This window comes from Equus quagga, chromosome 12, assembly GCF_021613505.1.
Source record: "Equus quagga isolate Etosha38 chromosome 12, UCLA_HA_Equagga_1.0, whole genome shotgun sequence".
NCBI classification, from domain to species: Eukaryota; Metazoa; Chordata; class Mammalia; order Perissodactyla; family Equidae; genus Equus; species Equus quagga.
The window spans coordinates 68,857,004-68,873,926 of record NC_060278.1 but is presented as its reverse complement, the minus strand read 5'-3'; the positions used below and the strand labels follow the sequence as shown (position 1 = coordinate 68,873,926).

Here is a 16,923-nt window from a genome sequence, read left to right as displayed (position 1 = left end):
TCCAAGTGCTGTAATAGTAGGAGGAGGAGGCAACTAGTCTAAGGGCATCTTTCTTGTTATATAGTAAGAATGCATTGATATAGCTTTTATTTAGGTTGTAAATCACCTCCAATATGTCAAATCCAACAGGCAACTCCCTGCCCTTGTCTAATTTGAATCTGACATAGATGAATTTGACATAGATGAGCACTGCCTTCTCCTTGAAACTCTTTCTTCTCTTGGCTTCTGGGACACCACTTTTTTTTTTTAGCTCTCTTCCTACTTCTTAGGCTCTTCCTCCTCTACCCAACTTCTAAATTGAGGATTTTGTCTTGTGCCTTCTTCTCTTCATTTTCTTTACAACCCTGGCAAGTGATCTCATTCAGACCTAAGCTTTACATATCATCCATTTATTGAATATTGCTAAATATATATCCCCAGCCCTGACCTCTCCCCTGAGTTTGAAGTTGCACGTCCAACAGTCTAGTTAGCACTTCCACTTGAATGTCTAATGAGCCCTGAACACTTGTTCCTCCCTGGTCTTCCCCATTTCAATTAATGGTACCATCATCTCCAGATGCTCAGGCCAGGACCCTGAGAGTCATCCTTGGTTCCTCCCTTTTCCTCACCCCATCCATCTGATCCCTCAGCCAAATCTGTTGGCTCAACCTACAAAACATATCTGGATTCCCACCACCCTCCTATCCTCACCACTTAAGCCTCCTAAATGATAGTTCCCTTTTACTCCTCTATAGCCTAATCTCCATACTGTAGGCAAACAGAAATCTTTTAAGTAAATGAGATCATGTCTTACTCTCCAAATGGATTCCCTTTACAATTAGAAGAAAATCCAAACTCCTTACAATGGGACTTACCCCAGCATCTGTGATTCCCAAACATGCCTGCCCATTAGAATCACTGATGGGTGAATTAAAAACGTAGAATAAAACCATTCCTAAAACCCACACCAATTAAATCAAAATTTCTGAGGTTGGGGGGTCCCAGGATTGTTTTGAAGCCCCTCAGGTGATTCCAACGTGCAGCCATGTTTGAGAACCACGGCTCTCTGTGCTCTGCCCCAGCCTACCTCTCCCACCTCACCTCTGACCTTGCTCACCACGCTCCATCCATACCAGCCTCCTTGCTGATCCCTCACTTTGCACTACGTGTTGTCACTGCTGCCAAGATCTTTGCAGGGCTCACTTACGCTCATCTTGAAGGTTCAATTCAAATGTCACCTTTCCAAGGAAGCCCTCTCTTCTCACCCTGAATTCGAACATTGTTCTTCCTCCATGGTCATTCTCCATCCCAGGGGGTCTCAAATTTGAGTGTGCATCAGAAGGACCAATTAAAACAGATCATTGGGCCCACCCCTAGAGTCCCTAATTCAGTAGGTCTGGGGTAGGGCCTGAGGATTTGCATTTCTAATAAGCTCCCATGAGTTGCTGATGCTACTGGTTTGGGGACCACAGTTTGAGAAGTACTGCTCTATCTTATTACCTAGTTTAATCTTTTTAATGACACATCACTATTTTAAATTTTTTGTTTGATTATTTACATATTTATTACTGCCAGCTCCTACCCCCAATAAAAGGTGAGCTCCATGAGCACAGGGGCCTTTCTTGTCCAACACAGTATTCCCAGCACTGGAACAGTGCCTGGCACAGGGTGAAAATGCAGGGGACACTTCCTTGAAATATTTCATGGGAAGCATTACAAATAACCGTAGGTATTTAGTACCCTAAAGAGTTTCCTTAGAAGTTACCTGGGAGTGGTGGGAGGGTGGGCTAGAACCTGATTCTTCACGGTAAGCTGGGGTTTCCAGTGGACTCTCTGAGAAGCGAAGGTCTTTCCAAGTTTTAGGGTCAGTTTTTTCACCTCCGTTGAGGTCTACAATTATATCAAAAACGTTGTTCTGTGAACATCAGTAATTATACATATAATCATGCAAACGTCTTCATAGTTGGAAACCTTTTAATAAGGGACATTGTCATCCCATTCTTTCCCTAAAGTAGTAATAATATAAAGAATCCCCGACTCGTTGAATTAGCACTGAGAAAGAAAAAAATTAGCCCAGACTAAGAAAATTTAAATCTGCCCTACTACATTACACAACATTCCACATCAGGCTGGGAAGACAGATAAATCCTTTGCAAGGTTAGCAGAAAACACTTTCTCGCCAGGACACACTGCAGTTGTAAAATGAGATAACAGCCTCCCCTTTACATGACTATTGTTTCTTACTTGCCAAGAAACTTTGTTCTCTAAAATCAGATTATCAGACACCTTGCTGTTTGAAATCATATCAGTAAGAACGAGCCATCCAACAATTGCCTGGAGGACCTATGTCACTTTGACATAGAGAAGCAGCTTCAATTTCCAGTCTTCATCCAGAGCTTCAGAGAAAGGTTACTGAGCACAACATTCCACATTTATCTTTATAGTTTCCAAGGTAACAGAACCCTGGTCCCCTTTGCACTCCATACCTGATGGCGACCACTTCACACACAGCTCTGCTTTGCTTTCAGCCTATCAAAATTCTGCCTTCATTTAAATTTCACCCAAACTCCACCTTCCCCCAAACCCTATAACTGTATTTTTTCCTTTGTTTGGTGAGAGGACCCATGGTTCCTCCAGTGTGCGCTCTCTGTCGTGGCAATGTGACAATAAATCTGACTTTGTTGGACTGCTTGATTATCCCTCATGGTCGTAAGCTGTTAGCTAAGATAGCCTTAAAACTCAAATTATAGCTTTCTTTCTTGTTCCAGTGTTTCTTATTCCAACCCTTCTGCAGACAAGAAAAGAAGCAGTGAACCCGTTTGGTGGTTTAGAATACTAAATCTTATCTTCATTCTGTCACATCATACCTGGAAATTTTCTCAGGTTAACATTCCAACCCAGTTTATTTTCAGCATTCTTATATTTCTTCCTTAGTTTTGATCCAACAAATCCATTTTTCAATTCCTAGGGATGAAGAGATTGCATGCGAATCACTTGATTATGCCCATTTCAAAGATGAAAATTGAAAGTTACGTGGTAGAGACAGTGTCACAGCATGCATTTCTTACTTGAAAGGGTTTGCAGTTGTTTTTACAAAGTGACCTCTGTCTCACCTGACTCTGGAAACACACAGCTTTGTGTCTGGCCTGTTTAGTTGCCAGCATGTCTGCTCGGTAAACCCTACCAGGTCAAGCAGCCAAGACCAGAGGCAGGAGGCAGCACATGTAGGCAGGAGGTTGCAATCACAGGAGTCTGAGTAATAATAGAAGGACCATCAGATCCAGGGAGCAAAGAAAGGGTGGAGTCAGACCATCATAGGACTTATGTACCCGAATTGCCAACACACAATCCTTAAACTCTCTTCTCTCTGGACTCAGTCCCTTATGCCTGACTCAAGCCTGAGGACCTGCTGATACATGTAGGCTCAGCCCCTGCTGGCTGCCCCTGCCCAGTGTCGATCCCTGCGCTGAGCATCCTTGAGCCCCACACTATGCCTGCACCCACTGCTTTAGTCCCACAGCCTCCCCCTGTGGTCTCTGGTCTACCACTGGGCTGAATGGACTCCCAAAAAAACTTCCGCTGTCACCCCCAATAAGACCTCTATGACTGAGTTTTTGGTTGGTTTCCTTACCACGGGCTGGCCCATCCTCTGGCCCTTGGATCTATCTCACTAATGCCCATAACCCAGGGACTGAAGTTGCAAACGTCCTTTTTCGATAGGTCTAGTTCATTCTCCAAAGAAGGGAGGCTTTGCAGCTATTTGGGGATGAAGATTTCAACATAAAAGAAGGCTATGCCCACTGAGGGCTTCTACTAGTCTGATGCATCTATTCCACGAACATACACTCACTGCCCTCTCCTACCTGCCCCTGTGCAAGGCATCAAGTATGGCAGACACACTCTCTGCCACCTTGGAGCTTACAGTGCATAAAGGAGAGAGACAAGGAGCAAAGTAATCACATATTCAAAGCATTTTATAAAGGGAGAAGGCGCGGGTGCTAAGGGAGCAGTGACGGAACACAGCCCACACAGTTTAGTTTGGCTGGAGTCTCTACAGGGGACTCACAGAGCATGAGAAGACGACTGAGGACAGAAACTCAGCACTTGGGATGCCAGGCTAAAGATTTCTGTTTCTTCAATAAGTAAGGGGGAGTCATTGAAGACACCAGAGTACGGGCAGTGATGGTAGGTAGGAATTTCTAATGGGCAGGGTGGAGGAGGGACTGACTGAAGGGTGGGAAATCAGTGAAAATAATTTGCAATGGTTGATACTGATCTCAATTATGAGGACATGACTGTGGGTAGACTGACAGAGGTGATGAAACAAAAGGGAAGATGTGACCACTGAGAAAGAAAGAACTAAGAAGGTGGTGTGATCCTCTGAATGTATTCCAGTTTCATTACTTGCCTGCTTTGAAGAATCTTTGAGGACATTTTCAACGCTGTCTTCCAAAGAGACTGTATTTGGTGGTTCACAGTCCACCTGAAACACTTTTGTTACAATGCCACTCTGTCTGCAGTCGCTGAAAATTATTTTAAAAAGAAAAAGTTTGTGTGTTACAGAAAGATTCGAAAAAAGGTGGCTAGCAATTAAGATGACTCTATTGAAGTCCCTTAGTCTAGCTTCTAAATTTATTATATTTTAAATTGGAGAAATCAAAATACAACTTCTGTAGTTTTTCCTTGCCTTATTCTCATTTATCTATTTCTATGTAACAAACCATTTCAAAACACAGTGTCTTAAAACACAAATCTATAGGTTAACCAGGCTCAGCTGGGCAGCTCTCCTCTGCGATCTTTCAGGTGGTTGCAGTCAGACGTCGGCTAGGGCTGGCGTCAACTGAAAGATGAACTCGGTTGGATGTCCAAAATGGTTTCTTCCCTCATATTCAGAAGCTAGGCTGGCATATCTGGAATAGCTGGTGCCTCGCCAGTCATCTCTCTCAGTCTGTCTACCTATCTGTCTTTCTCTCGCCCTTCCTCCCTCTCCCTCCGTCTGTCTCTCTTCCTGTCTCCCTCCCTCTCCATGTGGTTAGCTTGGGATTCCTCACAATATGGAAGTCTCAAGAAAGTTGAACTTCCTACATGGTGCCTGGCTTCCCCCAGTGTTTATGATCACACTTCTTGTGATCTAGTCTTAGCATCATTTCTGAAGCATACTATTGGTCAAAAGTAAGTCATAGGGCCAGCCCAGATTCAAGCAGAGGGGCTACACTGGAAGGCATGCTCCACTGGGGGGCCATTTTTGGAGACTATCTACCATATTCACCATAACTATTTCATACCTTAAGATTTAGACTATTCTAAAACAAAGAATGGGGTTACCTATGAGGCAAGGGAATTTTCCTTACTCCAGCTGTAGGTAGCACAGTATAATATTATAGTATTCCAGTTTATGGATGTATCACAGTTTGTTTATCCACTCGCCATTTGATGGTCATGTGGATTTTTCCCAGTTTTTGGGATTATGAACAATGCTGCTATGAGCATCCACATATCAGTCTTTGTAGTGTGAGCCCTGACAGTTGAGTTTTCTCTTTTTTGTAACACAAGTGCATGACTTAAGTTTTGATTGCTGAGGCATCCACTTCAAAGAGGCATCCATTTCAGAGATGGCTATCTCAAATAAACATTGTCAGCCACATAACTAGATAAAGAGCCAGATCACTCTCCTCCACCCCGCCCCCCACCCCTAGGCGCCTTTGTTTTAGTGATCTCGTTTGGTTTCAATAACCGACCTTTTAGGCTGCCTGTTTCTTCTACTCCTGTGCTTTAAATTCCCCCTCTCATGTTTTAAATTCACCAATAAAGACTGAGCCTGTGAAACCCTAGGCCCCCACCCTCGACCCCAATAAAAGCAGAGCCCTAGTCTCGTGCACTCTACCTGCGACTCTGCTATGTGGTGCGCCATGTAATTATCAGGACTCATAAACAACAAATCTTGTTTCTTTCAAAGTTTCCTGATGGTGATTGCTGATGGCCTCTTGCAATTATAATTAAGAATCACATGGGCTGGTCCAGACACAACACTGGTTATCAATAGTCTGAGACCCACACACAACAGTCGTCATGTGGACGTGTTTTATTTCTCTTGGATACACACACAGGAGTGGAATTGCTAGGTTATGTGGTATGCTTAACTTTTTAGAAACTACTAAACTATCTTTGTTCCATTTTACATTCCCACCAACATTATCTAAGGGTTGCAGGTTCTCCACATACTCGTCAACGCTTGATATTGTTGGCCTATTTTGATCACCTGACTCTTGATCATGTTCTCTGTAGGTAGTTGCTTGAGATGTGTCCCCAGTGTATTAGGATTTGGCTTGGCTGTTTTAACACAGAACCAAAACAATAGTGGCTTGCCCCAGAGAGAAGCCACAGGGTATAATCAGTCGTCGTAAAGAGGTGCCATGGTGATGGGAGTATGGTGCCAAGTTTCTACCTGGTTGCTCCACCGTTCCTAGGACATTGTACTTCTCCTCATGATGCAACGTGGCTGCTGATCATTCCAGTCAGTGGGAAGCAGGGCCCACTGCATCCCTTCAAGGGCACAATCCAGAAGTGGCATGTGTCACTCCCACATGCATCCCAGTGGTCACACCTGCTGCATGGCTCTCACTAGCTGTAAGGAGGAGGGGGAAATATCTGTCTTCTAGGCAACCTGTGTCTAGCTAAAAATCGTGGGAAACACATATATTGGGGGACAGCCAGCAGCCTCTGCCTCACCGTCATGACCATGCTTGGAACATTTGTTTGATATATTTAACTCTCACCCCAACTAATTTGTGTTGAAATCTCACAGCTAGAACACAAGTGATTCTGTTTGATCTGTCCAGGCACTTAATACTTTTAGCATTTCCAGTTGTCTTCTTTCTTTGGTGTTCTTTGTCTGCTTTGCTTTTACTGATTTTCATAATGATTTTCATATTCTTTGACACATTTTATCTGTTTCATTAGCATTTCTTTTGCAATTTATCAAATTTTTACATGCCAGTTTTTTATATTTCTTAAAATTTTTGAAGCTTTAAGTAAATAAGTGTCCCAAAATGATTAAAATTCTTTGATTAGGTAAATATTCAGAAATGCATAAACATCAGTTCCAAAACAGTTGAGAAATGTTCTACATTAAATATAGAAATTTTAAGCTACATTTTTAGAAGGAGAAAAAAATTTCTCAGAAATACATAATTCATGTAAAAAGCCACTACCTATTTAGTAAGTGACAATATTTAAGAAACGACACGCTTGCCTTTTTGTGATCAGTGGATACTTGTATGTTCACTGGCTGGAGTGACTAATGGGTGGCTAAACTTTAGGGAAGCCCATGTTTTGTTTTGTTCTTAACAATAAAACCAGATTTACAGATACATATATCTGGATGCAGATAGAAATGACCTTTTAGATGAACCACTTACTTAACTCATTCACCTCAACATCCATCTCATCTGCATGTTCATCTCCGGTCCCAGGTCTGTCATCCAAGATTCAATCGTCCTTGTTAGCGCACTTCCTGGACATCACAAACATCTCCCTCCAGGAATCACTCAAATCCTAGATAATCGTGGGGCTCCCTGAATGTGCACTTACAGCCCCACCGCCACACTGAATAGAAGCCTGGTTCTCATGCACTTGTTCAACCCCTTTAAGCTCCAGGTTGTCTCCCCACCACAGGTGGCCCTTTCCTTAGAGACTCAGCAAAGGTTTTCACCCATGGACCTTATTTTCCCTGAGAGAAGCCAGAAACTAACTTAAATTGCCTGCTAAATTGAAGGATTTCCTGATTCTAATCCCAAAAAAAGGATTCAGTTTGGGGTTGGAGTTAGAAACCCTATTCAGAGCCCAAATCTCATTTGAACACACATAAATTTTGCTAGGGTTGGAATTAGAGACCTTAAATGTGTATCTTTAGGCATACCAATATAATGTGAACCCAAAATTAAAAAATTGCATAGAGCTCTACCCCCACAAAGATTACTGTCCCCTCAATAAAGCACCAAAATTACTAGAATGATTGCAAGGCAGTTATGAAGCTGGATCTGTAAGAATTCTGCAACTTGGTCTAGATCAGGTTTTCTCAACCTACTGAAAACTACTGTAATTTTGGGCTAGATAATTCTCTGTTGTGAGGGGCTGTCCTGTGCATTGTAAAATATTTAGCAACATCATTGGCATCTACCCACCAGATGCCACTAGCACACTCCCACTTCCAGTTGTGGAAAAGAAAAATGCTTCCACATATTATTAAATGTTCCCTTGAGGGCAAAATTATGCCCAGTTGAAAACCTCTGGCTTAGGAACATGAAGGGGTTGAGTGGAAACCACTTATACATCCAGGCATAAACTTTTCAAATATGAGGCATGACTTTTGAGTTGAGTCTCACAACAGCAATCTTTTATCCCTTCGTTAAAAATTTGAGTAACAAAACATAACAATAATAACAGCTACTACATGTTCCATACCAAGTATATACTAAGTGTATTACCTCTGATCTTCACAATGGCTGCCAAGTAAGTTCTATTAACCTCATTTAACAAATGAGGAAACTGAGACTCAGAAGGCCATGAAACTTATTCCAGGTCACACAAAGAGTAAACGATAGAACTGGGATTAAAATCCAGATCTGCAGGTCATCCTCTTTCCCACACTCCAAGCTACTGCTCTCAAAGCACTGATTTCCTTGCTTTTGTTGCCGCCTATGGAGATGACAGCTGGATCCTTCCTCCACACAGACACAATTTTTTGAGGGCATGTTATATACTCCAAACAGCTGCAGATGGATGCCCATGAAATGCTCTGGTGACTTGTCAAAAAATTTGCTTTATCAACCATTGTTGCAAAACTGGGGAGTACCTCATGGTTCTGCTACAGAAAAACGATTTTTCTGAGGACCCTGACTCCCCCACCTTCCTACCTTCAGTTCAAGGCAGCTTTTACCTCAGCCTGGCTTGATTTGTCTTGACAACAACCATCTAAGGTCACTGACAATGAAGAGAGAACCATGTAAGTTCACTGTCAAAACACTACAAAATGACATTGGAGACAGGAAGTTCCTCACCACAAAGGAGGCTTTTAAAGAGGCAAGGCAGATGTCAGAAAGTTTACAGACGCTGGACTAGACCATCAGTACGGACCATCAAAACCTGAAAACCCCCTCCTCCTGCTAGGATGTGCCCAAGTTCCTGGCCCCTTTGTCCACCTGTGTTCTTTACTGACATTCTCTGATGTGAAAGTCACGGACATATATATGGGCACATGAAAGCACATACAGGACAATGCCCTTATTTCTTTCCTTTCATTCTAGAATATCACATTTTAATAAAAATATATTTCCAAAAACTTGTGTTGGTCAAATTTCTTTAAATGGAAACTTTTTTTGTCCCTTAGTTTATGTCAGTTGTCACCCTTGGCTGCCTACTGGAGTCACCAAGAAACTTTAAAAATACCGACATCTGAGTCCCACCCCATAAGATTATTACTTAGTTGGTCTGGCCTATGGCCTAGGTATGGAGATTCTGCAAAGCTTCCTGGGTGATTGTAATGTGCACCTGTGGTAGATCGTTACAATAGCGGTCCTTGGTGCATCGTGCCTCCCTGTATCCACGCCCTTGTGCCCCAGTGCCCTTGTAGAATCCCCTCATACATTGACTTTGGGTGTTACCATGTGGCTTGCTTTGGCCAATGAAACATTAACAAATATGACACAAGCAGAGACTAGGAAAACATCTGAGTTTTGGGGCTTGACCTTTCTTACTGCTTTTTGTACTGAGACACAATGTGAAACAACTCAGAGTACCCAGCTGGAGACTCAGCCAAGAGCTAGCACCAACCACTGGAAACATGAGTCAAGCTTTCTCAGACTATCCAGGTCAAAGTGAGCCAAAATATGACTGCAGCCACATTAGCGACCTCAGGCAAGATCAGCAGAACTGCCCCACTGACTGCACATGAAAATGCTGACCCACACAAAATGAGCAAATAGAATGATTGTTCTTTTAAGGTACTAAGTTTCAGAGTGGTTTGTTATGCAGCAACAGCTAAGTGATTCAGCAGCCAAGATCGAGAATTATTATGGTTACATAATAATTTTGGAGACCCTTTACTTATTATTTATGTTTATTCATTACAAGAGTAATGCTCATGTCAAATTTTGGAAGCTATAAAAATTGTCAAGGGAACAGAAACATCACTATATCACCAGAGGCAATGACTGTTAAGGTTTGGATTTTTTAAATTTTGTTTTCAAATGACTTACATTTAATCATCGGAAGTAAACTAAAGAGAAAGCTTACAATAGAGAACAACAATATGTCAACAAGTTTTGCAAACTGAGCTGGGACAGAAAGGGACTGGAGCTGCCCCTCAACCTGATCCCTTCCAAAGGCATCCACGGTGTCCCTGACAGTCTGGCTCAGAGAAGGGGGAGACTGTTGGCCCTGTGCACGGAGGTCGCCTTGCCCGCCACTCACTCTTCACCAGTATCAGGAGCTCCACCTTGTCAGCTCTGGTCATAGCCCTTCTCTAGTTTTGTCCCTGTGCATTTTTAAATAGTGTCAAAATAATATGATGTAATCTTATATCCAAATTTTTTTCACTTATTTTATCATAGATATTTTCCTATGTCATTCAAAACTTCACGACGATAATTTTTCCTCTTAATATGTTAATGACCTTTAATTGTTGACAGTCTCATTTAAAATCTTTTTTCTCCTTGTTAAGAAACTAAAGTACCTTAAGTATCTAGAAACAGACTTGAATAAAGCAGTATAATTTCCATAAAGAACTATTTTATCCCAAATGTATACAAGCATTAATTTTTCTGGCTTGAAAACTCAAAAAAAAAAAACTTTATATAAATACTTTCCCTAAGCTGAGCACACCTGAAATACTAACAGTGCTTCCAGTATGGACACTTAGTGGGCACAGAGCAAGATGGTGAGAGGTGTAAAGAATGACCTCATTTTTTACACTCTTTTGGAAGCTTTATTAACTCCTCTAAACTATATAGTTTAAATCTTTTTTTAAGATTTTATTTATTTCCTTTTTCTCCCCAAAGCCCTCCAGTGCATAGCTGCACATTCTTTGTTGTGGGTCCTTCTAGTTGTGACATGTGGGACACTGCCTTAGTATGGCTTAATGAGCGGTGCCATGTCCGTGACCAGGATCCGAACCTGCAAACCCGTGGGCTGCCACAGCGGAGCGCACAAACTTAACCACTCGGCCACGGGGCTGGCCCTAAACTGTGTAGGTTAGGCATTAACTACTATTTCATTTTACTACCACTTGTAGCTTATCAAGGGGCCTGCCTTACAGGGCTAGGCACCAGACTATTCAGCATGTTAATTTTTAATGATAATTAAGATGACTGGTTTTGATAGGAGTGGTTTGGCAAGTGGGAAAAAGCCACAAATTCCAATATTTACTAAGGAATAATAATGTGTATGACGGGATTGTTCTGTTTCATCTTTCATTCTTTTTTTTAAATTTTCAAATGCCAAAGCTATCGTGTGTGGTGTAGAATTTGTAGCTCTCCTCAAAAGCCACGCAGCAGCTCAGCTGTGAGGGGAGCCTTGGGAGTCTGCATTTAAAGTGCCTGGGCCAGCCAGGGATTGGTCTAGGGCTTAAAAGTGTTCCAAAAACGTGGCCTAACCTGTCTTGCTGCACAAAATAATTCCTCTATCGCAGACACACAGACTTGTAAAGCATTTGAGTTTTTTTCTCTACTACAGAAGGTGAAAGTTTCCAAATTAAGTGGTGTTTCTATATTTGAAAAGTGGAAAAAGTCATTGAGCAGGAAAGAAAGGAGAAAGAAAGGAATAAAGTAGCTAATGTCCAACAAATGGAAATGACAGGAGCTATGAAGGCCAAATAAGTCAACATGATATAAAACAGAATGATAGTGATGGTTACAGGCCGTGTCCTGGGGAATAAAAGAACAATCCACTGAAAACAATGTTTTCTTCAGAGCCAGATGAATCTCTTCAGAGGTCCCAAACCTCAAAAAGGCTCTTCCCAAAATCCCAACGTGAAAATCAAAATAAAAATAGTATTAATATATATAGCACCTCATTGATCTGTACTCTTATGATTTCTGCACTTTATACTACACCTCAATAGAAGACAAATAAAACACAAAAGTTACAGATACACAATGAAATTAAAATAATTTTTTCTTTAGTGCCCTTCTAATCCAGCACTGATTCTCAAAGGAAGAAATAAATAAAATGAAAGCATAATGTCATTATAAATTGTTTTAATCACCATGCTCTTAACTTACTTAGCAACCGCAATAGCTTTCACTTGTATTTTTCCATCAGGCAGAGTAATAGGCTTCGTATACTTAAATGTATTATTTTCACCATAACCTATTCTCTTTAGAAATTCAGGTTTGCTGCCATCCAGGGTATAATATATGTTGACATCTGGGGTATCTGAAAAACCCAAACAGGATAACCGTAATTAACACTAAAGTAACAAGTCCCTGAATAATACTCGTGGATCAGTTACTTAATGAGATTTTTTTAATATATTGTAGAAATGAATAACAACAACTAACAATAACTGAGTTCTTTGTGCCAGGCACTATGCTTTAGATGAATTAGTTCATTTCATCTTTACAATCCTATGTGACAGGTTCTATTTTATACCCACCGTTTAGATGAGGAAACTGAGTCCCAGAGAGCTTAAGAAATTTGTTAAGTAACGGCAAAATTGTGGTTTGACTTTGGCTGGGTTGATCCACAGCCCATGCTCTTGAACCACGATGTTACTTCGCCCCTCCAATGGGGCGCTGATACAAACAGGGTAGAGCACAGGGTGGTTTTAAAACCCATTTAGAAAGCAGAAGCTAACTTTTAATTTTTTGAGCATTGCTTCAGAAATGCTTTAATTACATTTTATTTGGACTTGGTAAATGATTCCTACACTTCTTGGAAAAATTTTAAAGATAATAAATTCATAGGATTCAATGTTCAAAAGGTCAAAAATGTTACTAAGAGAGTACATCCAAAAAGTTCTCACCATAAGGAAAAAAAATCTGTAACTGTGTGAGGTGATGGATGTTAACCAGACTTATCGTAGTGGCCATTTCACAATATATACATATGTCAAATCATTATGTGGTATACTTGAAACTAATATGTGAATTATATCTCAATTTTTTAAAAAAGGTCAAAAAAGGATATATAATTAAAACTCTCCCTCCCACCCCTGATATCAGCTGGCCAAAGGCAATCAAGGGTATCTCGAGTATCCTTCCAAAAATATATTATTTCCATACAAGCATATATGTACATATTCTTATTTTCCCCTCTCTTTTAACAGAAATGGTGGCATGCCATACCCTGTTCCACGCATTTCTTTCTTCAGTGAACAATACTATCTTGGATAGTGTTCCATGTTGGTACATAAAGAGTGTCCTCATGCTTTCTTATGACTGCATTGTACTCTCTCCTTACATAGATGAACTATAATTTAACCAATCCCCTACAGAAGGAAATTTAGGCTTCCTTTTTCTTTTTCCTTTTCTTTCTTTTGCCATTACAAGCATTGTAATAAATAACTTTGTAAAAAGTTCTTTTCATATATGTAAAATATGTAAAACTACTGCTGTTGAGTCAAAAGATAGGTGCATTTGTAATTTTGGTTAATATTGATAAAATTCCCTCCATGGATGTTGAAACAATTCACACTGCTACCAGCAATGCATGGAAGTGCCTGTTTACCCATATAGTGTGTTATCAATTTTTCTTTTATTTTTGCCAATCTCCTAGGTTGAAAAAAAAAGTATCTTGTAGTTTTAACTCACATTTCTTGCATTTTGAGTAAGATTCATTCATTCACTCAACAAATATTTACCGAGTACCTATTATGTGCCAGACACTGTTCTAGGCACTGGGGATAGACCAGCAATCAAAGTCCCTGTTCTCATGGAGCCTCCATTTTAGGAAGAACACATAAACAGTAAACAAACAAACAAACAAACAAGTATATACGTTTTGTCGAGTGGTGATTAACTGTGACACAGCAACTAAAGCAGGGGGTAAAGTCTGCTCAGCAAGCAGGTTGGGGGGGGGGGGTAGAAACTTACTCTCACACCTTGAAAAGACATTTATATTTCCTTTCCTATAAAATGTCCTTTCACATCCTTTGCCCATTTTTCTATTGGGTTATTATTCTTTTTGTTATTGAATTGTAGAATCTCTTTATTTATTAAGTATTTTAAATATTAGAGAATTTGGATACCCTCTCATTTATATCATCATTTGTCAATAATCACTCAACTTCTTCTAAGAGTTATGGCCACATTTATTAAAATTTGTAATTTGGTTCAAAAGTTTTTTTAAATATTAGCTTTTAAGATAAAGGGAAATATAGTATAATATAACATAGTCTTAGTTGGAACTCTCAGTCTAGGAAGTACAGAGGTCACCATAAATACAGATAAATAGTTTTTACACATATCAGTTGTTTAAATATTTAATTAGAATCTCAACGTTTTTTAAACAGTATTTGTTCATATGTTTTATCTATAAAACTTTCCTTTCTCCTTATGTTAATTACATGTTTATATATATGTATGTAGGTATATATATGTATGTATGTGTATATGTGTGTGTATATATATATTCCTGGCATTATCAGGAAATATATACACTGAATTATTTCTGTAATAATAGTTAAGATTTGTTTTGGCATTACTATGTGCCAGACCCTGTGCATCTCACGTAACATATCAGCTCATTTAATCCTTATAATGGCTCTAAGCGGTAGATATTATCATCACTGTCTAATGATGAGGAAACTGAGACTCAGAAAGGCTAAGGAAGTACTGAAGGTCACTAGAAGTTGTCAAAGCCAAGATTCAATCTCCAACCTGTCTGCCAGGAAAGCCTGTGTTAGTAGATCAAATTTATTATCCCAGAAAAATAATGAGACTCCTGGGAAAGTTTGGGGAAGCACGGGTCATCTTACCCTGGCTAACCTGAGTTAAGGCATTGCTGCAACTATGTATCTATACAAACGAAAGGCGGGTCAGAGCTCACTTTGTAAGCTAGATACACACCACTCTAAAAACCATCAGGAATGACACTGTTTCAAATTTGGGAAGTTTTACAAACTTCCTAAGGTGCTGATTACAGAAAGCATGCAAAGAAGTAAACCAACAACCAGATGAAAATAAAAAGTATGATAATGTTATTTCAAATGATTTCAAGTACATTTGATTCTCACCTGATCTCATTTCCACAAGTGTATTGTTATCAATTTCATGGTTGGCTTTTCCGGGCTGAGGCACTCGCAGTGGTATGATCTGAGGGACACACACTGAACCAGCAGTCATTTTCTCTCCTTACATTAAAAAAACTGGATGAAAATAAATTCCAGTGGGCATCTATATTGGAACAGAAAAGCTGAAGAGAAGCACCTCATTTAAATACAGTAAAACTAGTAAAAACTAAAGAGAATACTGTTAATATACTACCTACAAATATTACTCAATTTTTAATTGAAATAATTGCTGTTTCAGCTCTATTTTTGCTGTTGAGGTCTTGTGTGGAGTTTTGACTTTGTAAATACTTACCTTCTGGGAAAAGAGCACGAATGAATGGGATGGGGAAATGGAATTATTTTAAATGGGCAAATTAACTGAATATGTCAGAACAGAGACCATCACTAATGATGTGATCTGAGCTCCCTCTGGATCACTGTCACCCTTTCCTGCCTCTTATTAGTGTGCCACCTCTCTTGGCTTCAGGGCAAATCATCACACAAGAGGAACAGAAATAACGCTGTATGTATCATGAAACGTTAATTTCGAGCCAACTCTTTTGGGAAAGCTGCGAGTGCAGCCCTGCAGCTGTGGCCAAATGGTTTTCGCATTTGAAAGCTGCAAAGAAACTTTAGAGGGATAGCAGAGCATCAGCCTCAGCTGAAAGCCAGCACGGATCGAAACAGTGAGCAACAACCACAAAAGTCTCCCACTCCATTTCTCTATTTAAATAATTAAGTACGAGTATGGAGGCCTTACGGATCTTTTTCCTGGAGGAGGACATCACAATTATTAATACATAAAGGATTCAAGAGGAAAAAAAGCAACCCTTATCCTAATACAGCAACCATTTATATCTCTGTATGGCCTTCTCGAATTTCAACGATTATAGATACGTAGGGTTTTACTCAATTGTGATCTAAATATTCATTCAACTATTTTTAGCGTACTTCTTGCACCCTCATTCTATTATTTACAACTTTCTACGTATTTATTATCAGTTTGTGGTTGGGCATTTAGACTATTACTAGTTTCTTTTTAGTTTTGGTCGTTGCAATTCTAAATAATGCTGCACTGAACATCTTGGGGTTTGAATTTTGTCACAGACTGTATTTCCAAAAGCGGGATAATTAAATTTAAGGAGTGAGCTTAATGGTTGAATAGTTTCAGGTACAAGGCTAAGAATTTAAACTGCAGATACTGATAGTAGAGTAATAGCCCCTACAGAAGGGGGGATGGGCTGTACTCGCGGGGTGCCCTTCCTCATTTTTCCATTTAAGTCAGAGGCAGTTAAAGTAAAAATAATTGAAAAATTAGTTCAAAATAAAAATAGTTGGGGAATAACTCGCGCGGCAACTAGGAGCTGCCCTTACGAGGCTGGGGCAGTCAGTGGGCCCCAAGCGACGGGGATCAAGAAGCAGACCCATCGGCAACGTCCAGCCACAGTATGGGGTCCACAGCACCGCCCACATCTCTACTCCCTCCGCCCAGACTACCCTCTCACCGCCCGGATCCGGAACCCCGTCTCGTTCCCGTTCCCGCCCATCAGAGGCAGCTAGGCACGTCCGCTCCCTTTCAAGCGGTGTGAAGGAGGCCCTCCTCCACCTTTCCCTCCTCTGGCCACCGGAACCCGGATCGGGACCCCCGAGACACCTCCGCCGCCCCTAGCCAGGTA

At 40.5% G+C, this 16,923-nt stretch overlaps 1 protein-coding gene across 7 annotated transcripts in view; it reads right to left on the bottom strand.

The window, feature by feature from the left end:
• The window catches only part of DZANK1 (double zinc ribbon and ankyrin repeat domains 1), an 88,826-nt gene that overhangs the window by 71,771 nt on the left and 132 nt on the right, over positions 1 to 16,923 (bottom strand). For 5 of the 7 annotated variants that reach the window (XR_006891125.1, XR_006891124.1, XR_006891123.1 and 2 more), the window contains exons 2-6: positions 15,212 to 15,390; positions 12,258 to 12,411; positions 4,388 to 4,502; positions 2,847 to 2,943; positions 1,745 to 1,869 (exon numbers count right to left, since the gene is read on the bottom strand). Coding sequence is in view for 4 of the 7 variants with exons in the window: in XM_046679103.1 (XP_046535059.1) it covers positions 1,745 to 1,869; positions 2,847 to 2,943; positions 4,388 to 4,502; positions 12,258 to 12,411; positions 15,212 to 15,320 (600 nt within the window). In the remaining 3 variants the exon portion in view is untranslated. Of the gene's footprint in view, positions 1 to 1,744; positions 1,870 to 2,846; positions 2,944 to 4,387; positions 4,503 to 12,257; positions 12,412 to 15,211; positions 15,391 to 16,752; positions 16,922 to 16,923 lie in introns of those variants that run through there. The other 2 variants (XM_046679104.1, XM_046679105.1) reach the window with 2 other exon arrangements.